Consider the following 25378-nt stretch of genomic DNA (forward strand, 5'->3'; position numbering starts at 1 on the left):
TATCAAGTAGCCATAAACAATTATTGTTGTCCTTACCATACAATTTTTCAAAAGCTGAAGAAGACTCCAGGAGAGTTATAATGTGTTGCACTTGTTCACTAGTGAAACCAGGAGGTGTAGCAATGTTGTTGGCTTGATGAAAGCCATTGTTGGGGTCTGTATCACCATCATGTTGCTGGTTCGTTGCTCTGGCAGTATTAGCTGCTGCTGGTACCTGCTGTCCACGTCCTCCTGAAGCTCCCCCTCGACCATGACCACCACGACTACCACCACGCCCACGCCCCCTTGGAGGAAAACCAATTCGCTGATAACATTTTTCATAAACATGACCTGTGCGCCCACAATGAGAGCATGTTGAAGGTGATGAGCTGGTGGGGTTGGGCTGCAAACTGGATGAATTTTGGGAAGCTTGAACTGCAAAACTAAGAGCCTGAGATTTATCATCACGGTCCCTTATAATACTTCGATGTCGTTCTTCCTGTGTTGCTAAAGAGAATGCCTTATTAAGTGCGGGAAACGGCTCCATACTCAAGATTTGGGTGCGAAGAGCTCCATATAGGTCATCATCCAAACCCAAAACAAAATCATGAGTCTTTTCTCGTTCAACACGGGCTTGTAGTTTAGCAGCAGCATCACAAGTACAACCACAAGTCAAATCCTCCGAACCATACAACTCGTCCCACAATGCCTTGAACTTGTTATAATATGACACTACACTCATGCAGTTTTGACGGAGTAAGTGGTACTGGGACTTGAGTTGATTACGACGAGGGCCGTTATTAATTGAATAACGTTCTTTTAAATCCAACCACATCTCTTTAGCAATTTTATGACCAGCAACACTAGGTTGTATAGACTCATCAACCGAATTGAACAACCAAGAACATATAGTAGAATTATTAGATTTCCAAGCTACAAATTCAGCACTTTTCTCATCTGTTGGTTTCTCAAAGTCATCACTAATAAAAACCATACTTATTACGCCCTTCTAAAGCATTAATCACAGCCTTTTCCCAAACATCATAATTTTCGCCCTTTAACAAATACTTAGTGAGGGATGTACCAAGCCCTTCAGAAGGATGTAAATAATAAATTGAAGATGCATCATGAATAAGTTGCAACTTTTTACCATTCTTCCCGTTATCACCCATAATAACAGAGAACTTGAATTAGAAATACAATAGGCACTGACCTTAGTGAAGAGAGAACCACTTAAAAAAATTGCACAAACAACCACCTGTAGCTGCTGCCCTTCAGAAATAACCACCAGTTGCCTCGCTGCAAATCTGCAAACAGAGACGAGAAGGAGAAGAGCGCAGGAATAAGAAGATTTAGGGTTTTGAGGATCGAGCAACCATTGGCTCTGATACCATGAGGGAATTTTAGAAATTAGGTCAATTGACTTGCTTTGACAGCAGAAGCGTTTTTACCATATATACAAGATTATGGCCTTGGGCCTAAGTAAAAAGCTGAAAATAAGGAAATAAACTACTGACTATAGGAAGCCCATAAAAAGTTTCCCAGACCAAGTAAATAACAAAAAAACAAATACTTGTTTCCTAAAATAACCAGATATCCAATAGATAAACTGCAAGAATTTGGATTTGTATTTGCTTCAATTCCGGGACCATTAAACATGGCTCAATTTGATAGAATTTCAAGTGCTCTACCCTGTCATTTACAATTCACTTCCTTAGATTGACGAATATTGATGGGCATGTATCCTCGTCTTTTCCAAAATGAACAAGTGGTCAACATTTATGCAATTTGCTTGTCTCCATTTTTGCAATCTTCTCTTTTTTAGTTGCTTTCTCTCTCCTCTGTTAGTAACAGAACTTCATTTAAATGCATTTTTTCAATTTCTTTTCCATAATTTTTATAAATTATAAAGTCAACATCTTACGTAAAATTCCTAAATTCCAATTTCTAGAGTTTCCCAAACACATAAAATAGAATTTTAATTTCAGAATTTGGAATTCAAGAATTAAAATTTAGAAATAGAAATGAAATAAAGATAACCAAACACAACCTTAGATAAATATAAATTGTTATCAAGATTATAAACTTGTATTTTCTAATTTTTTTTTTTTTAAAAAAAAAAAAAACCCTTGTATTTTCTTGTAAAGATCCATTTCCACTAAATAATTAAGTTAACCAAATCATAAATTTTAAAAAAAAAATATTATAAATTGAAATTAAAATTAAAAAATCAGAAAAAAGAAATGGTGCTCTGTTTTCCCTCCCTCCCAACGTCTTCCTCCCTTCTTTCTACTTTATCCTCTTCTCAAACCAGAAGCTACTACTAGTACTTCACTAAAACTTCAAAATTTACAGAGAAAACCAAGATTAAATCCACCCAAAACCTCAAAATTCTCAAATTCCAAGATTCAAACTTCCAAATTCAACCATGTTTCAAAAATTCATCATAATCTTCACCATAATCTTCACATTCAACATCCCCTGTTCATCCTCCATCTCATTCATCCCTGCAAACAACATCACCTTCTTTGGCGATGCGAACTTAATCATCAATTCTGCAACAAACCTTTCTTCCATTAGTTTAACCCAACAAAACCCTTCTTCTTCAGGCAGAGCATTCTACTTTTACCCACTTCAATTTCTTGATCATTCAACTAATTCCTCTGTTTCTTTCTTTTCTCGATTTTCCTTCATTATTACTCCTTCTTCTCCCTCAAACCCTGGTGATGGAATCGCTTTCTTGATCACCTCTGATTTGGGGTTGTTTAGTTCTAAATTTGGGCATTTGGGTTTGCCTGAATTCAGCCTGAACTCTCAAGAATCGTTTTTCGCAGTCGAATTCGATACAAAATTTGATGCATTAGTCGGCGATGTTAATGATAATCATGTGGGTATTGATGTGAATTCTGACATTTCTTTGGTTTCTGTTGATGGGTTTTGGGTGGAGTTGATTTGAGTAGTGGAAAGAAGATTAATGCTTGGATTGAGTACAGAAATTCAGTAAAAACTATCAGAATTTGGGTTAGTTACCTCCCAATTAAACCCTTGAATCCTGTTCTTTATGCTAAAATTGATCTTTCTAAGCATTTGAAGGAGTCAATGTATGTGGGATTCTCTGCTTCTAATAGAGATGGGTCTGCATTACATGTTATTAATGGATGGGAGTTCAAGACTTTCGAGTTCGATTTTTCGACTGTTGATAGAGATGAGGAGGGAGGTGATTGTGTGAATTGTACTCCGGGTGAAGTTTCTGATGATGATAACAAGAAAGATGAGATTGCATTGACTGGAATTATTTCTGCATTGAGTTTTTTGGCAGTTGTTGTTGTGATTTATTTTGTCTGGTTGTCAAGGAAAAGTGTGATATCAGATAGGGAGAAAAACAGGAGGAATGAGTTGAAGAAAGGGCCTATGAAGTTGCATCTCTCGGAGATCGAATCGGCTACTGATGGTTTCAGCAGGGGTAGGATCATAGGCCAAGGAACATCAGCAACAGTTTATAAGGGAATTCTTTTCCATGAACAAGTAGTTGCTGTTAAAAGATTCAATGATGCTAGTGACGGTAATCTCATTAGAACCTTTACCAATGAATGTTCTTCTATGACTCGGAAAATTGAAGCACAAAAACCTTGTTCAATTGTTGGGATGGTGCTGTGAAAAAAATGAACTTATCTTGGTGTATGAGTTTCTGCATAATGGTAACCTTGATCAGAATCTGCATACAGATTCGGATGCTTTTCGTGTTTTAACTTGTGAACAAAGGCTGAACATTGTGCTTGGTATAGCTTCTGGTCTCACATACTTGCATGAAGAATGCAACAGGCAGATCATTCATAGGGATGTTAAGACTAGTAATGTGATGCTTGATTCGGATTTTAACCCTAAACTTGGTGATTTTGGGTTGGTTGAGGTATATGACCGAGATTCTAGATTGAGGAAACCTACTATTCCAGCTGGGACAATAGGGTACATAGCCCCGGAGTATCTTCACTTGGGTGTTCCTACTATTAACTCTGATGTTTACAGTTTTGGAGTGGTGGTTTTGGAGGTGGTGACAGGAAGAAGGCCAACCGAGAACAAACAAGGTTATCTCACTGATTGGATATGGAACCTGTGGGAGAGGGGTAAGCTGATTGAGGCCGTTGATTGGAGGATGATGGGGTGGTATAGTAAGGAAGACATGGAAAGGATGCTCAAGGTTGGTCTGTGCTGTGTGCACTTAGATAACAAGAAAAGGCCTACTATTAAGGAAGCACATATGATGTTAAAAGGGGAACTGCAGGTGCCTGATTTACCAGCTAAGAGGCCTGATGTGAAGTTTCGAGCAGCCAATCATGGGGCTTCGAGAAAGATACTGAAAGTTGGAGGTGATGATGTTGAGGAGTGTCCTTGGTCAACTCCAAGAACTCATTTCAGTGAGTACTGATGATTAGGTGCAGGTTTCTACAGGAGATTAGCTCTTGAGCCGTGGATTCAGATGTCAGTTTATCGTAGTCTTAGATTTTGATTTTTACTTGTAAGCATGCTGGTAAGAAAAATAACTGTATAGCAGAAAATCAAGTTTACTAATTTCATTCTCAAGTTTTACTACATGAATTCTAGTCTAGGGGATAAAAACCCCTTTTTTTTTGTTTGAGAACAATAGTGTCAATAATTCAGCTCAAAAGCTGCTCAGTTCCTCAGTCTATGTAGTCATTGTAAAAAAAGATAATCGTTTACAAAAAACTCTGAATCTTCTCGATTTCTACTAGAACCTCTATTTGATTGCATCTAGTGTACCATCATGCTTTCTCTTTGCTTCATGATTTCATGAGTAGGTCATGTGACAATATATATTATTAAAGCGAAACCTGAAGTACCTGTCTTTGTAGAATTCTTCTGTTTTCCTGCAAAGACAACATTAGGTGCTAAAGTTATATCTTAAAAACTCATTGGTAAGGGTTGATTTAAGTTTTGAAAATTACTCAGATTGCTTAGAATTCTTGTATTAAATAGTTTACTTGTTACTTCTGTTATTCTGTATGTTGGCAGTGTAATGTATGATGATTCCTGCTATGTAGTTTGGCAACCTATGGTGGTAACTTGTTTCAAACTTCTGATGCAAGAATTTTCTAAGTATAAGTACACTTTGTGTGAGAAATTTGTCATATTTAAGAATTTGGCCAACAAACTACTGATTAGAGCTTTATTCAAGAGCAATCTCTTCATTCCCTAATGCTGATTCTAAGAAATAACAAACTTTTTTTTAATAAAAATGCTCCTGTAAATTGTTTGTGGGAAGTGTCTACTGGTTTTCCTATTAGTTTCAGTAAAAACTTTTACTTCTGAAACGTGTTGTTACTTGTTAGTAACAGTAAAACAAATTTTAAGTACCGTAAGAAAAGCTCTCAAATTTTCAAGTTAGGGACACGATGCTGCTTGTTTGATTCAGAGGCCTGAAATCATTTGTAGCAGAACCTGAAACCCCCAACACATTACACAAGAACTTGCATAAGTAGTCTTGCATAGATAGTTCTTAATAAGGTAGTGCTTGCTATCATCATATTTTCACTACTGGTGGATACTCCTTACTTTATTTAGCAAAACATTTTACTAATTAATCTCATAATTCCTCAATGGATATTCGAGAATCATTGTATCTTTTACTTCCCTTGTAATATACTAACGTAATTTTCTGGACCTCATTTTGCTGTAAAAGGTCTTCAGATCAGGAGAAGTGGCAGAGCAAATATTCTAAGGTTTAGTCTTCTTTTACATAGGTTGATTTTGCTTCGACTTGCAGTCTTGTGTGTTTTGTGTTGTTAGCATGTAACTTGTATGATCAATGTTGTTAAGACTTCCTCGAATGCAGAAGCAAGTAGTATTGTTTACAATCACTGTTACTGTGAAATGTGAATAAGCAGGATAAATGCAATTTAAGTTACTAACTGAATAATTCTGTTTAGGGGAGATATCTGTGTGGATGCAGTCATGCAAATTTACAAGAAATTAGCTGATCAAGTGATCATCCAGTTTTTTATTGACAGGAAATCCAAATTATTAGAAATTTTTGTATATGATACACAGATATAGTTGATATAAATTTGATTTGATTAACAACTGAATTGGCATTTTATTTAATGGCAAGTAGAGGTCAAATCCAGGAAGTAAATTAGAGATTAGGAAATATAATAATTCATGAGTAAAAAAAATTGTACTGTATAATCTATTTGACAAGTGATGAGATTTCAAATCAATTTGTGAAACTAATTAATTTAGTTGGTTTAAGTCTAGTGATCCGTAAAGGTACTCCATAGTAGAATTTGAGAAGTTGTGAAAATACCCATGAGAAGGGAATTAAGTGCTTGTTTGGTTCACAAGGAAGTTATATACCCATGAGAAGTAAGTACCTTATTTATTTCCTAGGAAACGGCCATAATTTGTTTGGTTGACAATAAAGGAAATCTCAATTCTCATGAATTTCTATTGACCAAGGAGAGAGTAGCTAAATAAATTCCCATGTTTTGTAGGAAATCAAAATTCCTAGAAATTTTTATTCCCTTTTAATTCTAACCAAACAACCACTCAAAATTTCATTTCCCATGAATTTCAACTTCCCCGCATTATTGGTTAACCAAACAATTAGAGATAAAATTTTGTTTACATCACAACTCTCTTTACAGCACCATGTATACCAAATTAAAAAAATAATAATAAAAGATAAAAAAAAAATTAAAAAAAAAAAAAACACACACACACACAAAAGGCAAAAATATACAAGTACAATATTCTATTCTTCCACAGCTTTTAGCCTTTTACTACCATAAGCTGTATAAAAATTAAGTATTTATGGAAAACGAGTGGTTCATGTAGCAAGACATACTATTTTCAGTTTTTTAACTCACTATATAATAGGTAAGTCCCTCACAAATTTGCAATAATACTGTAAAATAAGGTTAGTTGAAAGCTTTAAAGCCATTTCCAACTGCTTTTCATGTTTCTTTCAATTCCTATTAAGCTGCAACAAAACATAAGAATAAAGTTCCCAAGAGAAAGACTAGCTCAATTCTTCTTTATTAAGGTCAGTTTCTTCTTCATAATCTTCTTGAATATTTTACTTTGTTATCTAATTTTGCAAATTTTTTAGGAACATTTTGAATTTTATTTTTTTATTTTTTTTATTTTTTTTTTTAACTGCTATAAAAGAGGTAATGGGATTACCCACCTACAAGAGTTGGGTAGCTGTTTTAAAGCAAACATCATGAAATGTTTAAGTTTGAAGAATATAATTTGGGTAAATTTTTTTATGGCATGTTTGATCAAAGAATTTGCAAGAGGTGTGAAAAATATTAGGTAGGTCCATCATACACTCGAATGTCATTTTACGTTCTTTCACTTTAACATACTAGAAGCACATGTGAAAAAGTGTGATGAAAAGAAGAATGTAAGAGGGTGTAAAATTACATTTCTCTTGTATTTAATCTAGAAATTGAATACTTAAAACATAGGAAATTATGGATTTAGTTCAATTTCTAAGATCTTTGTAATAGATTATATAATTACTTGGGCTGATCATTACAACCCGAATATATTATACTTAAAATCCATATTCAAGCAAGAAAGAACATCCCATAAATTGAAAATGTGGCTGTTAAAAGCTCACATATTTGTTGAATGTTTTTTTACACAAAACATAGCATGGATTACTTGCTTTTTTTTTTCTTTTTTTTTTGACACAAAGCATGGATTACTTGCTAGTACAATGTACAAGTTCTTTATTTGAAGTACAAGAAGATGATATTCTCATTAAATTGGTAATAAATGTAAACTGGTACGGTCTGTATCTTGAAAGTGAACTACATTATAATGAATTAAATGAATGAAGTTGCTAGCTTGCATAATTTTAGGAATTACTCTTAATATAGGGAGAGATGTTAAGAGATCTTTTAGATTTGGGGTTCCTAGAAAGGAAAAGTGAGCACACCTAGCCTAGCTACCGGTCACGGCCTATTTGGACCAGTCCACATAGAGCAAGGCTGTTTATCGAACACCCAGCTTGTTAGCCGGGCTAATTTTGACATGAACTAAGAGCATCCGAACTGGACCGTCCATGAATTGGCTCAGCCCAGTTGACAGTTGTGTACTCCGATCATACAATACAAGTGGGATGAATAAGAGCCGTACTAATATCCCAGTGATTGCTTGATTGAACATAGAAAGTAATATTTCTAAAGTTTCTATTTTACCCAAGTAATTCCATTTTCTAGAAAGTGCCAAAATTTGTATTAGGAAACCCTGATTTTCAATGCAACTTCCTTTATAATATTTTTGTCTACCAAACAAACGTGGTAGAAATTTCTACTATACTTCACGTTTTAGAATACTCTTTGCTGATGCCTTATCTTATGCCTTAAATCATAGTGTTGGTTGCAGAAAGAATGAGTGTGTGCCAGACATGCGGAATGAGAGGCATCCCTGAACTATTAGTTGTATGCAGCAAGTGCCAAATTGCCTCCGAACACGTGTAAGTTTCTAAGCTTTCGTAGTTTAAATTCCATGAAAGAACAATAAGTAAGATAAGCACAAAAATCAAGTCAAATTAGAGTTCATTTGTATATGCATCATGCTGGCTTTGTGTCTCTCAGTAAATACTGATAGAGTTCAGATCGTATTGTCGAGTTTTGTCACAATTTGCAATCTCTTTATATGATGGTATGATATAGTATTAAAGAAAATGTGTAATTCATATTTACATGAGAAAGTCATCAAGAACAGGAGAGGTAAAAGGTAACTTAACAGCACCGGTAGCAATAAAGAACAAGAGGAACCAAGCAGGTGCAATCCAAAAAAACATAACCTCTAAAATTTTCTTTCCAGATGACCGAGCAGCTCTCTCAGTTTGTTCATTCATCCACTCTCCAGTTTCGCGTAGTGCTCGTTCAGTTTTGCCCTCTGTCTTTCCTACTGAATTCGATAATACTGCATCGAACACACTATTCTTCTCTGCAGGATCACTGCATTACATATACAAAGTATAAAGCAACAAAAAAAGATGAGTGATAACAGACTAATAATACAAAAAACGGTTTAAAATTATCTGAAGTTTGTACTGTGTACCAACAATAATCCCAAGTTCTAATTATCTGGATAGCTTATACTTCGTTCTACTTCTCTAATATATTAAAATAGAGTCTGAAAGAGATAAGTAAGATGTGAGGTGCTTACCTTATACTAGCAGGATCATGATCGCGGTATTTGCCAGCACCAATGGCTCGTTCTATCTCCGCAATAGAGGGCTGAATTTGCGGATTGTGGCTTGATTTTGGAGGAGTAATCTTTGAAGGGTTCCGGGGTGCTGTGTGCTTAGAAGAATTCTGAGAGAGAGAAGCAAGAGTGATAACAGGTTTGGTTATGGAAATACAGCCTGATAAAATCATTTTGTGGTGTTTAGTGGGGATTTTGAGGATAGAGTGGGTATATGTAAATATGTGGCTGCATTGGTTGTTTATATCTATTTTCTTGTCTTATTGAAAGTGCTGCCTTTTTCATGAATATATTTATGGTCTATCTTTTTTGTAATGCCAAAAAGGGAATTTTTGAGGGACGAAATAAAATACTCTTGAACTTTATTTATTTATTTTTTACTTTTTTTTTTCATTGGTGGTAAATAATTTTTTTTTTTTCAAAATTTTTTATAAACAAAGTATTAGGCTTCCATCTTTCACAAGATTTTGGTAGGATTATTTATTTTGCCTCATTTTATAAAGTCCAAAATCTTCTTTCAAAAAAAAAATTAAAAAAAAAAGTCCAAAATCTGAGGTATTTGATTGACGAGCTTAGAGATGTTATGAAAGTTCAGGAATCATATGTAAATGATTACAATAATTTAAATTATTATTATTTTTTAGAAGAAAAAAACTGTTTTTTTAAAAAAAATGAAACTAATCTGTTTTCAAACCTTTTCCTGTGATTGGTTCCGTACACGAATATTAGAAAAGAACATAAGAGTAAGGATGGAAGAGAGCAGAAGCGGAAAGGTGAGAGAAGGGAAAAGAGCAATGATGATTAGAATTCCTTTAAGGAAAACAATTTACAGACTCATTCGGAATATTATTGTAATTTTAAATTTAATTCTCTTGTATACTACGGAGTATATATTTAAGGATCTAATTGCACTATAAAAAATCCATGAAAATATAGTATATCTAAGCATATGCATCTATTCCAATCTGTCTCCTTGAAGACTATATTGGACCACCAGGACTACATATTGAACCACCATTCACAATAATTACACACGTTCGTTGCTACTCGGGGCCGAAAAGGTAGAACTACAATTTAATTCCCCTGGAAACAATAGTCAATCTTGGGATATAAGCCCCAGGATTTAGATTTAGTTCCTGCACTTTTTCAGGTATCAGTGAAAGAAGCTTCAGGAACAGGGCTACAGGGTTTTCTGTTAGAAAATTGCGGCTTCTGAATTATTTTCATATGATAAGTATTTCTGCTAGTTTTGACCCTAAGCTCTAAATAAGTGTTGAGCTCCTATTTCTTTTAAGGTAACAGTAGCTCCCATGTATAGTTAATTAGTTGACTTTAGCTTCCGTTACAAGTTGAGTACTTGAACATCACGTATGTAACTAGAAGAAAAAAGAATCATTTAAAGGGATAAAGTGGGAATTAACAAAATAATATCTTTGGGACTAGATATTCTCTTATCTATGTCAATGTATATCCATAGCATATACTTACAGAAAGTTTGTGTAGCTAAGAAAGATATGTATATAGGTAGTGTGAACTAACCTTGTCCAAATAATTTCCTGCGTTTCAGTTACTGCCGTAATAAGTTGGCAGAGACAGATGATGATGAAGTCGAATGGACTTGTGAATTTTGTGAGCCAAGGATCGTTGAACTGTCTGATTCAACAAACAGTGTTTCAGACACAGAAAGTGGTGAACTAAAAGATGATGCAAAGGAGCCACTTCATACATCATTAATTGAGGAAGCTCAGAGTGTGAGAAATGCCGAGGCTGGTCCATCAACCAATGAGATACAGTTATTCTGCAGAGATTTGGAAACGAGTCATGATCCAAAAAGGCAAACACACAAATATGTTGTTGGAGACCTGCATTTTCCAGATGAAGACTTTGAAGCAACAAGTGCTAGGGCGGCTAAGTCTGGCTCTCCGGAAACATCCTGTATCCTTGAAGATGACTTCTGTAGCAATATAGAGCCACTACCAGATCCTTTTTGGAAGTAATGCTCCCCTTCTCTTGTGTCCTGGAACAACTAATTTAATGTACATGATATTAGTTTAATCCTCCGCAAAAGAGGATACAAGGACAAAAACATCAAGATTCGCCCTAAATCAGGAAGGCAGGAAATAGTTTTGAAACAACTATTTTAGTAAGGAGTTCTAATATGCATATGGTTATTATTTTGCAGGGGAAGTTTTAAGATATATGGAGAAAAATCTTGTACTGTCCATGAAATGATGGCACACCTATCCAACGAAGCATGCAAAGAAGCATCAGAGGTGACAAGTTCTTTGCCTGTGCTCCTACGCTTAGAGATGGTTTCTAAATTCAACATTTGGCCTGTGAAGTTCAAGGAAACACTGCCAACAGCTTATAATATTGCAGTGTACTTTTTTCCTGATCACCGGTAATCTTCAACAAAAATATGTATGTCAAACTAATTTATCCAAATTTTCTGTTTTAATAAAGCAATTGCACATCATACAGCACTGAAAGAATGTACGACTGCCTAGTGGATGACATAGTTGACCGTGAATTAGCCATGATATCAAGGATCAATAATGTTGAGCTCCTGATCTTTTCATCTTGTGAGCTGCCACCAAATTATTGGAGTAAGCCCAAATCATTTGAAACTTTTGCAAATATAATTTTACTCTATTAGTCTATCAGTACTTACTACTTAACCTGTTTCAAATTATATATTTAAAAGGAATATTTCTAATGATAGATGGGGAACAAATATAATGCTCATATGCAGGATTCAAACGGAAATATTATCTATGGGGTATGTTTAGAAGAAAGAAGAAAACCTTACCTCAACACCAACATGATGATTCTTCATCCAGCATACATAGTAGCATCAACCATACGGCTCCTTCAAAATTGTCAACTGAAACAGGTGGTAACTGAGTCTGTCACAGAGAACTTGGCTATTCTGAGCCAATTCACAAAGGACTGGTGAGTAATTTCATGCACACATACTTCACCACTAACTAAACTACTTTACTTTTTACTCTTTCGAACATAAAGATGTTGGAGGCAAGCTAAAGAAAGAATGATTGTAAAATAAATCTTTTCTTTCCTTGTTGAATCATTGTACAAGTTTTTTCACGGGAAATAGGAGCTACAGTATAGACCTCAGTAATCCATTCTCCCATTCTGCACTTAATACCTCACTATTTCTTCTGTTTAAATCTCAACAGAAGAGTATCTGCATGCTTAAGACCGGAGAAATTTGAAAAATTAGTCAGTAGAACAGCCATAGGCCCATAGCCCATAGGTTATACCACAACAATGTCACATCCACCCAAACAAAAACCTGTATCAAGCATTGTTTTACTCTGAAGAAGAAATCGTAAACTAGAAAATACCAAATGAACTTCATACAAATATTCAGCATCAGTCTGCAAACAAGGGTCTGGGGAGGGAAATCGGGAATGACATGTCTATAATGGGAATAAGGGATGTTAAAGTTTCCGTTACATTCATAACTCTTTGCAGTTAGCACTTCAGACACATGATTGCTTGTACATTGCAAATACAGGAAATTATTTAACAAATGCAATGCAATGATTTTGTGCTAACAAGAAGCTAGGAAATGCTGGAAATCTGCTGAAAGCTAAGCACAGCATGCTCGTGTTAGCTGCTCTGGCGCATATTACCTGGTGTGTGAAAGGTATAAAAGACTTAGGCCATGTCATGCAAATTGTGCAAGGAGTGCTTCTCCATATGCTGCTGTAAACTCATACAGGAAAGGCTATCCCTGATCATCAAAACTTGATGTCAATATTGCTAAGCTAAGTTGTTAGGTTAATTCAATTTTCTGTTCATTTCTATTACTTTGGGGAGGCAGGGGATTGTCAATTTATGAATTGAGCCAATAGTACTTCAGCGCCGGTGGTGCCTTTGTAAATAACAAGAATATGTAAACCATAACAAACTTCTTTGTAATATATATCAATATGCAAACCAGCATGAAATTAAATTTACATTCATCACTTCATCCTTGACCAAATAATTTCACCTCAACTTATTATTATTTATTCCCCTTTAATGTTGTTTGCTTACAACTGTATTAAACTACAGATAGCAGCTAATCTAAGTAACAAAATTGCGAAAAGATTTCAACTCAAACAAAAACAAACTCAATTTTAAATTCTCCTACATACAAAAATGGCAGGAAGAGAATCACCATTCACCATAATCACCAAACAGTCATCTTAATCCAGAACCCTCCGCGTTATGAAGAAGCATGCTCGTGTTAGCTGCTCTGGCGCATATTACCTGGTGTGTGAAAGGTATAAAAGACTTAGGCCATGTCATGCAAATTGTGCAAGGAGTGCTTCTCCATATGCTGCTGTAAACTCATACAGGAAAGGCTATCCCTGATCATCAAAACTTGATGTCAATATTGCTAAGCTAAGTTGTTAGGTTAATTCAATTTTCTGTTCATTTCTATTACTTTGGGGAGGCAGGGGATTGTCAATTTATGAATTGAGCCAATAGTACTTCAGCGCCGGTGGTGCCTTTGTAAATAACAAGAATATGTAAACCATAACAAACTTCTTTGTAATATATATCAATATGCAAACCAGCATGAAATTAAATTTACATTCATCACTTCATCCTTGACCAAATAATTTCACCTCAACTTATTATTATTTATTCCCCTTTAATGTTGTTTGCTTACAACTGTATTAAACTACAGATAGCAGCTAATCTAAGTAACAAAATTGCGAAAAGATTTCAACTCAAACAAAAACAAACTCAATTTTAAATTCTCCTACATACAAAAATGGCAGGAAGAGAATCACCATTCACCATAATCACCAAACAGTCATCTTAATCAAGAACCCTCCGCGTTATGAAGAAGCATGCTCGTGTTAGCTGCTCTGGCGCATATTACCTGGTGTGTGAAAGGTATAAAAGACTTAGGCCATGTCATGCAAATTGTGCAAGGAGTGCTTCTCCATATGCTGCTGTAAACTCATACAGGAAAGGCTATCCCTGATCATCAAAACTTGATGTCAATATTGCTAAGCTAAGTTGTTAGGTTAATTCAATTTTCTGTTCATTTCTATTACTTTGGGGAGGCAGGGGATTGTCAATTTATGAATTGAGCCAATAGTACTTCAGCGCCGGTGGTGCCTTTGTAAATAACAAGAATATGTAAACCATAACAAACTTCTTTGTAATATATATCAATATGCAAACCAGCATGAAATTAAATTTACATTCATCACTTCATCCTTGACCAAATAATTTCACCTCAACTTATTATTATTTATTCCCCTTTAATGTTGTTTGCTTACAACTGTATTAAACTACAGATAGCAGCTAATCTAAGTAACAAAATTGCGAAAAGATTTCAACTCAAACAAAAACAAACTCAATTTTAAATTCTCCTACATACAAAAATGGCAGGAAGAGAATCACCATTCACCATAATCACCAAACAGTCATCTTAATCCAGAACCCTCCGCGTTATGAAGAAGCATGCTCGTGTTAGCTGCTCTGGCGCATATTACCTGGTGTGTGAAAGGTATAAAAGACTTAGGCCATGTCATGCAAATTGTGCAAGGAGTGCTTCTCCATATGCTGCTGTAAACTCATACAGGAAAGGCTATCCCTGATCATCAAAACTTGATGTCAATATTGCTAAGCTAAGTTGTTAGGTTAATTCAATTTTCTGTTCATTTCTATTACTTTGGGGAGGCAGGGGATTGTCAATTTATGAATTGAGCCAATAGTACTTCAGCGCCGGTGGTGCCTTTGTAAATAACAAGAATATGTAAACCATAACAAACTTCTTTGTAATATATATCAATATGCAAACCAGCATGAAATTAAATTTACATTCATCACTTCATCCTTGACCAAATAATTTCACCTCAACTTATTATTATTTATTCCCCTTTAATGTTGTTTGCTTACAACTGTATTAAACTACAGATAGCAGCTAATCTAAGTAACAAAATTGCGAAAAGATTTCAACTCAAACAAAAACAAACTCAATTTTAAATTCTCCTACATACAAAAATGGCAGGAAGAGAATCACCATTCACCATAATCACCAAACAGTCATCTTAATCCAGAACCCTCCGCGTTATGAAGAAGCTGCAGCCATCATCTCCTTAGCCTGCTGATCTTTATGCTTAAGATACTGTTCCATGATCGCAAGCCTCGCAGTCTCGAATGCAAAATAGCCAATTGCAGAAAAACAAGCACTATGAACAATTCTTGGTCCCATACCCCTAGTAAAACCAATCCAACCTTCATCCATCATAATCTGCTTAACAGTGGCACTAACCCCACCAAGTGTAGCAGCAGCAACCTTAGTCACAGCCTCCCCATGAACTTGAGTCATCAACCTAGTCTTAACAACATCCAATGGAGTTGTCAACGTGGCCGAAATCACCCCGGCCAATGCCCCACAACAAACACTCTCCAATGGTGTCATCTTCCCCTTCTCCGACTTCCTCAAAACCGCGGCTTTAAGCCACTCGAACGAGGCATAACTCAAAACCCCAGAAGGCAAATTCCTCAGCAATGTAGCTGAATAACCAGCATATAACCCCAAAATCCCATCCTTCTCCAAAATTCTAACAACAACCTCCCAAGACCGGCCCTTCGCACCCGCCTGCATTCGTTGCGTAATCAATTCCTTAGGCACCATTATAGCAGAAGACACAACATTCCCCATTAAACCAGCAGTAGGAGGAATCAACACAGGAGGAAAACTATCAAATTTAGACAAAAATGACTTCCCAAATTCACAAGTAGCAAAATAAACAGCAGAAGAAAAAGTAGAACCAACTAATGCAGCTGAAACCCCACTATAAAACCCTAGAATACCTTTTGATTGGAAGGTCTTAACAATGGCGTCGAGGGTATTAGCGTAAATTTGACTAGCCCCTTTTGTCTGAAGCTTCGTCTTCACAGTTTCAAGCGGGTAAAGGCAAACATACGTAAAAGCTCCGGCAGATCCTCCGGCACCCGCTCCGATAGACGCGCGTTCGAAGATAGAAAGGTCTTTTAAGGCAGAATTTGAGGTGGGTTTTTGCGGAATTTCAGAATTGGGTGATGGGTTTTGGAGCTTGAGTTCCATAGAAATGGAGGTTGAGAGGAATTGGGGGAGACAGACATTGTTGTTAATGGCGGATTTTCGGGTTTTGGGGGAAATGAGGACGGCATTTAGGAGAGAGAAAGATGTGTTGAAATCGAAATCAGAGGTTGAATTGAGTAGTAATGGTGATAATGGAGTTAGTGAGAATGAAGATGATGATGAAGAGGTTAATCGAGCTTTCATGGTGGTTGTTAGGATTGGAAGTTGAAGTTCTGGGTTTTTGAGTGAGTAATTTGTGAACGTTGAGAATTCACTGTGTATACTCATATACTGTATACGACGTGTTTGGATGCTGGGCACACGTACGACGTACCGCAATCTCTTTAACTTTTTTTTTTTTTTTTTTACAAAGTTTTTGGAAATTTGCTCATTGAGGAAAATGAATGTGGAAAATTTTCCTCGAGGGCTTCACGGTGGTTACTGGTGAGGAAGTTGGTTTTCCTCACAAGGAATCCTCATGGCGAAATGATTTAATGGTAAGACTAAGGTTCTGTTCTCTTCACCTTAATTTTGCTGAACTGAAATTATTTTTACTGAATTTAAATTATTTTTGCTGAACTTAAATTATTTTTACTGAACTGAAATTATTTTTATTGATTTTCTATTATAATTCTTCTTTAAGAAAACTGAATTTTACTGAAATGAACTTATTTTTACTAAACTGAAATTATTTTTACTTAATATTATTTTTTAAGGTGAATAGAACAGGGCCTAAATTATGGAATGTAAAGTTAATGTTAGAATATTTGGAGAACTACAGCGATTGAATATTTCTTTTATGCACATGATTTAGAAGCTGTTTTTTTAATAGTTTGATATCGATTTTATAAGAACTAATAGGGTTACACAATATAACTATTATGATACAAAGAAAAACCCAATTAGTTTAGACTGTGTTGATGTTATGGTGAAGGAGTGCCAACAAGGCAACATGGTATAGTCAAGGTAAGAAAAATAAAATTGGGATTCCTACTAAGGATGATCAAACCAAGACCTTTTCCACCACCAATTCAAGCCTCAACAACTGGATAATGCATTATGGAGGCCACCCAAAGTACCCTTGATGAGGTTCAAAAAAGAAGTACCCTATGAAATGCTACATTGAACCGATATCATTGGCCAATCATCAGCCTACAAGGTCGAGATTCTCCTATTTGAGTTTCATAAAAAGAGCTCAAAAGTTTTATGAAACATTACCATGGTGGATACAACCATCTCGTGTAGGGGTGAGCAAACTGGGTACCCGGTCAAAATTTTAGGATCCGAACTTGAAATTGGTTGGAACCGGATCCTAAAATTCGGATTCGGAATTGGAATTGGTTCAACCGGGTTCTAAAATTTAGGAATTGGTATTGGAACCACCGGGTACCGGTTCCGGTTCCAGGTACCCACTTATGTAAAATATAATACAAATTATAATTCTTATTTTAGTTAGGTTCGCTTTTAGCGTTTAATTAATACTTATATTTATATATGCATTAAGCTATTTGTATTTATGTTATGTATTAATAATACTTTTTTAATTGGAAAAATAGAAACTAAAAATCCAATCTTTGCGCGATCTGACAATAAAAATTCAACATTTCATTAATCTCAAAAAAATCCAAATTTTATACCCCACCTTCTTCAACAGATCCATTTAACCTGTAACCGGTTAAACAAGGTTTTTTTTTTTTTTCCTCTTACTTTACCTTCTCACTCCTCCTCTTTCTCTCTTCTCTTTCCTCAAAAACTGAAACAAAGTACGCAGCATGCACCTCCGCCGCCGCCACCTCCACCACCACCACCACCTCTGCCACAATTTAGAGAGAGAGGAAGAAGAGCGTTACTTTTACGCGAACAGCCGCATTTTCCGGCACCACCCAACAATCCTCCTTACGCTAAACAACAAGCTTTCCCATTCTCATTTACATTCTCTCTCCTCCTTCATTCTTTGTTTGAATTAATCTGAGGAGAGAGAAAAATTCATACCCTTTTCACATTTTGAGCTTCACGTCACTTTTCTCTCTCTCCCTTTGTCTTTGATTTCTTGAATTTTGTTTTTTTCAGTGAATTAATTAGTGTAAAGTTTTTTTTTGTTGAAATTGGATTAAAACCCATGTAAATGGTTGCATCAAGTTTGAATTTTGATGTCAAAGTTGAGAGATTTTTGTAGTATGAATTTGTGTTCTGCTAATTGTTCAATTTTGGGTGTTTGTTGAATGTTTGAAGTATCTCAATCATGAATGTTTGTTTAAACTGCCTAATTTTGGGTGTTATGGGTTTCAGCAAAAGGGGATGGGCGTTTTTGTTGGTGGCTGGGCGTCTGTGTTGGTGGCGGGGCGGTGGAGTTGATGTATCTGTGTTTTTGTTGGTGGATGGGTGTGTATGTTGGTGGCAGGGGAAGTTGGTGGTGGTGTACGTTGGATTCCGGCGGACTGTGCGTTTTTGTTGGTGGCGTGTGTGTTGGGTTCCGATGGGCGGTGGCCGCGCAGGGAAGGGAGGGGGAGAAGGTTTGGTGGCAGGGGAAGGTGGTGGTGGCGTAAAAGGGGATTCTGAATTTTTTTTTCTTTTAATTATTTTTGTTTTTTAATAATTAAAAAGATAATTGACCTATTATTAGCTGACACATGGCATATAACTTACAAAAATCAGAGCTAAATGGAGTGTTGAGATGCATTAGCAAATGCATCTTCAGGGGTAAGCTGGTAAATTCTCATGATTGAGTGGAAATCCACATCACCTTCCGTTATGCTTTTTGTCAGCCCGTTTTTATAGTATATCGTATTTTGTAAATGTATTTGGTATAGTACTCCTTATTTTGTATTTGCTTGAGGGTATTTTTTCTCTCTCTTCCATTTACCCCTCCTTCGATCTGTCTTCTCACTCTCTCTCCCCGCTGATATTCGGACCCTTATTTTCTCCTCCTAACCAATTTTTGAATTTGAATTTCGAACCCTTCTTCTCTGTATTCCTTATCCCTCCATCTCCATCATTCGTGATTTGCGTTGGGGGTTTGTTGAAGAATTCTTTCCGGGATTGCTGCGGGGCGAACTGAAGGGTTTTACGCATCAGTCGTGGAACAATTTGACCCAAGTAAGCGACTTAGTTATAAATTCATTAGTTTTTCCCAAATTTGTAATGGTTGTTGTTTTTATTTTAGTAATTTGTCTAAGTTAATGTCATTGTATTCGTTTAACCTAAAAGATTGGGTTTTTAAAATGGGTATTTTCTGGGTTTTAGGGGGATGTGGTGTTGTTCATATTTGAAATCATTAACAGGGTTGAAGAATTACATAAATCCCAATTACAATTGTCCTCGAAAATTTGTTTTTTTTAGGGTTGAAGAATTACATAAAATCCCAATTACAATTCACAGCATGAATTGTTCCACGAATTTGTAATTTTCTTGTGCGCGTGATTTATTTTTATGGGTATTTCTTGCTATATAATTGGTTTCATGGTGTTGGTTGTATATGTTTGATTAGATTGTATGTTTTGAGATTAAAGTATGTTGTAATTATGTTTTAGTTGTAATTAGGTGAATAAACAAACAAAATTGATTGACAGTCGTGTGTGTTGTTGGGTGGGATAGTGCTATAAATCTGTTGTTGTGAGTTTGATTGGTTTCATGTCGAAATTGTAACCTTAAATCTCAACATGTTAGAGATCTTCAACAATGCTGCTGTGAGATTTATCTGTGTCATAAAGTGCATGCTTGCGTTACTCAAGCATTGTGTGTGGAGCCATTCATGTACACATAGCCATTAATATTTATGAACATAAAGTGCATGCTCGCGTTCTGAGATTGTTGTGTGGCCTGTAGATAAGCAGCTATATGTGTTATTGATAGAAGATGACACCTTTTTCTTGTATTACTCTTGAGAGTGAATTAAGTGCCACTGTGAAATGATTTATTTTCCTGTTCTATATGCTGGGACTAGAACCCCTCCAAAGACTTGTTCTGTCTCTGATGACCTACTTTTATCAAATGAGTGGTATCACTATTGACACCTTTAATGAATTACAAACTTTACATCTTGGTTATACCTTTTTGTAACTGTGATAGTACTTGTAGAATGCTGATGCATTTTGTATTATTATGACAGTCCAATTGGATATTATTATGACATTCCTTTACTAGGCCCTTTTTTAGGTTTGTTTCTGCATTTTCTGATTTGTATTGATTATTTAGGGTGTGTTGAAGCATTTATCCATGATATGTCTCTATTGGTTGTTGTGTATAAGCTAAGTGCAGCTTTTGTGATTTTTTTTGCAGTAGTAGGTTTGTATTATTCCCTACAAAAATTATGAGATCGAAGACAGTTGTGCGATCGAAGAACTGGAAACATGTGACGGTGAGTGTTCTATGTATGTATTAATATATTAGTTGAATGTGATTGGTGAAAGACTGAAATTTTCTGTCATTTCTGGCATTTAGGATCCATCAACTTCTAAGGCCCCTGGTAAGGCCCTTGTGAAAGGGGGGTCTGAAGTGAAGGGGATGCACAAAACTAACAAGAGGGAAAAGCTACCGAAGAAGTCTAAAAATGTTGTTGTTGAAGATACTGAAGAAGACAATGGGTCTGATGAGCAGACTGATGAAGACATTGAGGAGGACTCCTGCTCACCCTCTGAGTTCATGAAGATGATGATGTAGTTCATGAAGAGTAAGAGTAGTCGGAAGAGGAAAAGGGCAAAGGTTTAGTGAATATGTAATTACCAAGACAGAGGATATTTGTACCAAATTAATATTCTAAGAATTGGATATAACATTGGTTTTTGATCTGTATGTGTCTAGGGTGAAATAACCGAAGGCCAAAAAGTTGTGAGGGAAGGGGCAGTGTTGAAGACCCATCATGAGAACGTCGGAAAGGTACGATGTGATGTTTTAGTAACTAATTTGAATGTGGGCATGTATATGAGTATTTTTTTTGTTCTTCACTTGACTTTATTTGTGGGCTACTAATGCATAATCCCTGCTGTTGTGTCATGGCAGTACCCCAACATTGTATGCAGAGTCGAGTCTTTCTGCGAAGCTGTCAAACATTTTGATTCAAGAAGACGTGCTTTAGTGACACAAATGGGGTTTCAAGGTCTTTTAGAGATTGACATGAAAAGTATACCAAGGCAATTTTGCTATTGGTTGATGACAAGAGTGCTTCCTGATGGCACGATGGTGTTTGGGCAGAGTGAGGTGTTACCCTTAGGTCCCGCTCAAGTGAGGTCTGTACTTGGGTTACCAATGGGTGCTGAAAAAGTTCCTTTTGATGTTGGTGAAGATGATGAGGAGAAGGTGGAGAAGATGAGAAGGATTTTTTATCTTTACGGTGTCGGTTCGAATAAAGAAACCATTTCGTTGAAATATGCTTCAGATGCATTATGTCCGTTGGATGAATCGGGTCAACCAATTCCCCTTGCTGATGAAGTTGAGGAGGAGGATTTCATGGTAGCCTTTCTACTTGTCGCTCTTGGTAAAGTGGTTTGTACAACCACTAATAATTCAAACTTTGCCAAGTCACTCCTACCAGCATTGACAGTGGCTACTGAGGCTGTCAAGTATGACTGGTGTTCGCTGACTTTTGAGTGGCTATGCGACACAGCTAACATATTTCATAGGAAGTTTCAGAAAGATGGTTTTAGGTCTGGATGTGGGGGTAGCTTTCTGTTCATTATCACTAGTACAAAACTAACCTTAAGTAACACCCAAAAAATGTTACATAATGTGGTAAATGTGTTATTATAGACAATAGGTAACACTTTAGTGGGTGATACTTCCGCCCATGTTACCTAAGGTCTTATGTAACAATTTGGGTAATGTATGGTAACACTTTTAAAAGTGTTACTTTAAACCTTCTTATGTAACACTTTTTTATATTGTTAGTATCATTTTTAAAGTGTTACCTTTTATTTCTTGGGTAACACTTAATTATCTTTAGTAACATTTTCAATTATATAGTAACACTTTATCCGGTCTTATGTATCACTTTTTCAATCTAATGTAGCACCTTGTTGATTATTAGGTAACATTTTTCAATCATATTTTGACATATTGTAGTACTTTATTTGACATTATGTATCATTTTTTCCAAACTATTGTAACACTTTATTAATTAGTAGGTAGCATTTATTATTATTATTATTATTATTATTGAGGAAATTTACATCTACTACTCCTACTAATACTGTGATTATTTTGTATATGCAAAAAAATAATAAAAAATATAAAAATACTATTAAAATGTACAACCACTACACGAATGTGAAATTAACATATACGATAAACATTAATTTGAACTGATAAAACTTCATATATCCTTGCAACAAAAAAACCATAAACACCATTTTTTTTTCGCTAAATAATCTAATAATAATAAATAATAATAAAAAAAGTCAATTTCGGTCTCTTAGACCACCAAATTCCAAACTGAATAAGTTTAATCACAATCAGCATAGTTCCAAACAAACATCAGTAGTAAGCGAAGACAGCAGCAGCTTGCAGCTCAGCAGACATCAGCTACAACAGCAATAACAATAGCAGCAGTCATCAATAACTTGACGTCAACAACAGCAATAATGGCACCAGACAGCTCCTTGCTTTAGACGAGGCATCATGGAAAGAAGACACAATTTCATCCACCAATGCAATCTCATATAAGCGAGTTACATATGTTCTTTATTTACCCTATTTTTGGCCATGTTAAGTTCCTGCACACATAACCAAAAGAAAATCAATAATCTATCTACTTAGCTAAAAACCAACTTTATTTACAAATTTCTAACGTCGGCCCACTTTTACCCATTATTCATTGTTTTGTAAATATGAAAGAGCAAATCATGTCATAATTTCCCCTGTGCCTTTTTCAGATTTATTAGAACCAGTCTCAATTAGAAAGGGGTAAACATACTCAAGACCGGACCAAATTAGGTCTGATCCAAGGATATTTTACCAATATCCCTTTATTTACAAATGCCATTAGGTCTAATTTCAATCACCATCATAACACGTCTCACTATAAAGAAAAGGCAATAAATTACCAAATTACATAAAAGAAGTCAGTAAATCACACAATTCAAATGAGCTTCTAATCTTGAAAAGAACATGAATAACGTTTACTTAGATGCCTAGCATCTTTTGACAAGAAATTCCCAGGGCAAAATCAATAATTCTTACCTAAAGACCAGCTTTAAGTTCCAATCTTGAACATGTGCCTTCCACTTTGTCCATGAGATCTGAAAAAAAACTAAGTTCTTGGTATCTTTCCTCATAGCATATGTAGCCCACTTCGCTAAAAATGAAATTGATCGTAATATATAATGTAAGGACTATAACTCATAATTTAAAGTTATTTAGCTGTAAATATAAATGAAAAAAAATTTGGAGCAAGGTGGCATCATTTAGACATGTATCAAATACAGATCATTGATTTCTCACAAACCATCAGTTCTATTCGATTCCAATTTTTACAAATATACTAAGCACATTCTTCAATAATAATGCTCAATTAATTTACCCACCTTCTATTTTAACAAAGATCTAATTAGATTAGAAAATCTCAAAGTCAACTACTTTGCACACAAGAGAAAAAATTGTGAAAACACCTAAAACAATTAACTTACCCGGGCTAGCAGAGCATTTTTTTCTTGGCAAAAATAGTTCTTGTTAAACTTGAAATAGATTGAACGCCAATGTCTCAGATATAGGAGTCGTCATGCATTAATATCATCAACCTTTTCCAGCCTGGTTACAACCTTCAAACCATTAAACATAGATACAAATATACATACAGTGAAATATCATCAACGACATGGCACAACTAGCCTATTCCTTTTTATTTCTTCAATACTCATATTTTACATGTTAGCCTCATCTTTTCATTGTATTTCAATTTAAAGTCAACCAAATATCATACTCCGTAAGTAGTCCGTATAACATTATGAAAACTCTCACATTTCACTTAAAAATACTACCTTATATACATTCCGAAAATAAAGTCCACATTTCACCAATTAGTTAGGAAAAATTGCAAAAATTAAGGAGATATATTCAATTTGACATGATTTGTAACTCACATTGATAAAAACACCCACATGAGAGGTATAGTTCAATTTCTCACTCAAATTCATCCTTCAATAGAGTATACATAATTTCACTACAATCAAATAAGCTAATATCCATAATTAGAAAATTCAGTTCAAAACTCAGCCAATCAACAGTTAAATTCCAACCCACGATCTTTTCATTTCAATTTCTTGATCAAGTCATTATTCAACAAATGTCATCGAATTTTGCAACAATACAACAATATACACTAATATTCATGATTGATTTCAGCCCATAAGTAATGCAAGGTACCGTAAACAGAACCTAATTCATAAAACTGGTGAAGATAAGACATTCTTATCAAATTATTTAAGCTCAATTTAAAATCAAATAACCCACTTACAGTTTCAAGCTAAAATAATTTATAGATGAATTTAAAAGATAGTTTCACAAATTTCAAATTTATAAGCCTAAATATAAAATAAAACATACCTACTTTCCATCCGAACCTAATAATTCGCTCATCCATTACGAGGTGAAGTTCGAGCGGTTCAGGGGCCACTTTAGTCAGCCGTCGACGAGTTGATGCAACCGGAATGGTTGAAGAAAAGGAAACCCCAACGACCATCTAGATTCAGAAATCGATCTTAGTACTTTAGGGTTTATATGATAATTTGGGGAGGATACAATAATAGTCAAATCAAACCAATCTAGAAAAATGGTTTTAAAAAACCAATCTTAAAAAATAGAAGGAAGGGGCAAAAACATAAATGGATCTTTTTATAGGGGCAAATTAATCCGAACATTGTAAATAAGAGTTTTTTTTTTTTTTTTTTTTTTTTTTTTTTTTTTTTTTTTGTGGAAAAGGTAGATAAGGATTACTTGTTAATGAACATCCTTATTTTCATTTATCTGACTTTTATAGGTTATTAGGAAGGAATTATACGGATAGATAGATTCATAGATAATATAGATATCTTAAAGAAATAAGTAACACCTCTTAGTGTTACCACA

General features: G+C 35.3%; 4 protein-coding genes, 1 long non-coding RNA gene and 1 pseudogene across 11 annotated transcripts; 3 read left to right on the forward strand and 3 right to left on the reverse strand.

The window, feature by feature from the left end:
* The first annotated feature begins 833 nt into the window (after positions 1-833).
* Positions 834-4453, forward strand: LOC110725817 (annotated as a pseudogene).
* Positions 4454-4548: 95 nt separating this feature from the next.
* On the reverse strand, positions 4549-9718 carry LOC110725821 (probable NAD(P)H dehydrogenase subunit CRR3, chloroplastic). Its single transcript, XM_021905290.1, has 2 exons — positions 9184-9718; positions 4549-8972 (listed from the first exon to the last, which is right to left on the reverse strand). The coding sequence occupies exons 1-2, from the start codon at positions 9393-9395 to the stop codon at positions 8708-8710; spliced, it is 477 nt and encodes a 158-aa protein (XP_021760982.1). The 5' UTR covers positions 9396-9718; the 3' UTR covers positions 4549-8707.
* LOC110725820 lies at positions 6597-13066 on the forward strand. Of its 3 annotated transcripts, none has more exons than XM_021905288.1 (7): positions 6597-7039; positions 8380-8482; positions 10790-11215; positions 11405-11623; positions 11704-11828; positions 11975-12174; positions 12761-13066. In XM_021905288.1, exons 2-6 carry the CDS (start codon positions 8397-8399, stop codon positions 12124-12126), a joined length of 1008 nt encoding a protein of 335 aa, XP_021760980.1. In that variant the 5' UTR covers positions 6597-7039; positions 8380-8396; the 3' UTR covers positions 12127-12174; positions 12761-13066. The 3 variants fall into 3 exon arrangements, with proteins under 3 accessions (XP_021760980.1, XP_021760981.1, XP_021760979.1); XM_021905289.1 differs by having other exon boundaries at positions 8392-8482; XM_021905287.1 differs by having other exon boundaries at positions 6597-8482.
* Positions 13067-13764: 698 nt separating this feature from the next.
* Positions 13765-16870, reverse strand: LOC110725819 (protein MITOFERRINLIKE 1, chloroplastic-like). The gene is made up of 2 exons (XM_021905286.1): positions 15291-16870; positions 13765-14668 (listed from the first exon to the last, which is right to left on the reverse strand). Exon 1 carries the CDS (start codon positions 16607-16609, stop codon positions 15323-15325), a length of 1287 nt encoding a protein of 428 aa, XP_021760978.1. The 5' UTR covers positions 16610-16870; the 3' UTR covers positions 13765-14668; positions 15291-15322.
* A 988-nt stretch (positions 16871-17858) lies between these two features.
* Positions 17859-22284, forward strand: LOC110725822. 4 transcript variants are annotated; one of them, XR_002512234.1, is made up of 5 exons: positions 17859-19417; positions 20600-20678; positions 20762-20990; positions 21122-21196; positions 21320-22284. XR_002512234.1 is itself a non-coding variant. In XM_021905291.1 (5 exons), exons 3-5 carry the CDS (start codon positions 20984-20986, stop codon positions 22064-22066), a joined length of 861 nt encoding a protein of 286 aa, XP_021760983.1. In that variant the 5' UTR covers positions 18045-19417; positions 20600-20678; positions 20762-20983; the 3' UTR covers positions 22067-22284. The 4 variants fall into 4 exon arrangements, 2 of the variants coding, with proteins under 2 accessions (XP_021760983.1, XP_021760984.1); XR_002512233.1 differs by having other exon boundaries at positions 18036-19417; positions 20762-21035; XM_021905291.1 differs by having other exon boundaries at positions 18045-19417; positions 20762-21022.
* A 299-nt stretch (positions 22285-22583) lies between these two features.
* LOC110725824 lies at positions 22584-25153 on the reverse strand. Of its 2 annotated transcripts, none has more exons than XR_002512235.1 (4): positions 24857-25153; positions 23941-24061; positions 23495-23553; positions 22584-23028 (listed from the first exon to the last, which is right to left on the reverse strand). It is a non-coding gene; the product is annotated as an uncharacterized LOC110725824 (long non-coding RNA). The 2 variants fall into 2 exon arrangements; XR_002512236.1 differs by having other exon boundaries at positions 23495-23609.
* Between the last annotated feature and the right edge of the window lie 225 nt (positions 25154-25378).

The sequence above is a fragment of the Chenopodium quinoa genome, unplaced genomic scaffold (genome assembly GCF_001683475.1).
Source record: "Chenopodium quinoa cultivar QQ74 unplaced genomic scaffold, ASM168347v1, whole genome shotgun sequence".
NCBI lineage: Eukaryota > Viridiplantae > Streptophyta > Magnoliopsida > Caryophyllales > Amaranthaceae > Chenopodium > Chenopodium quinoa.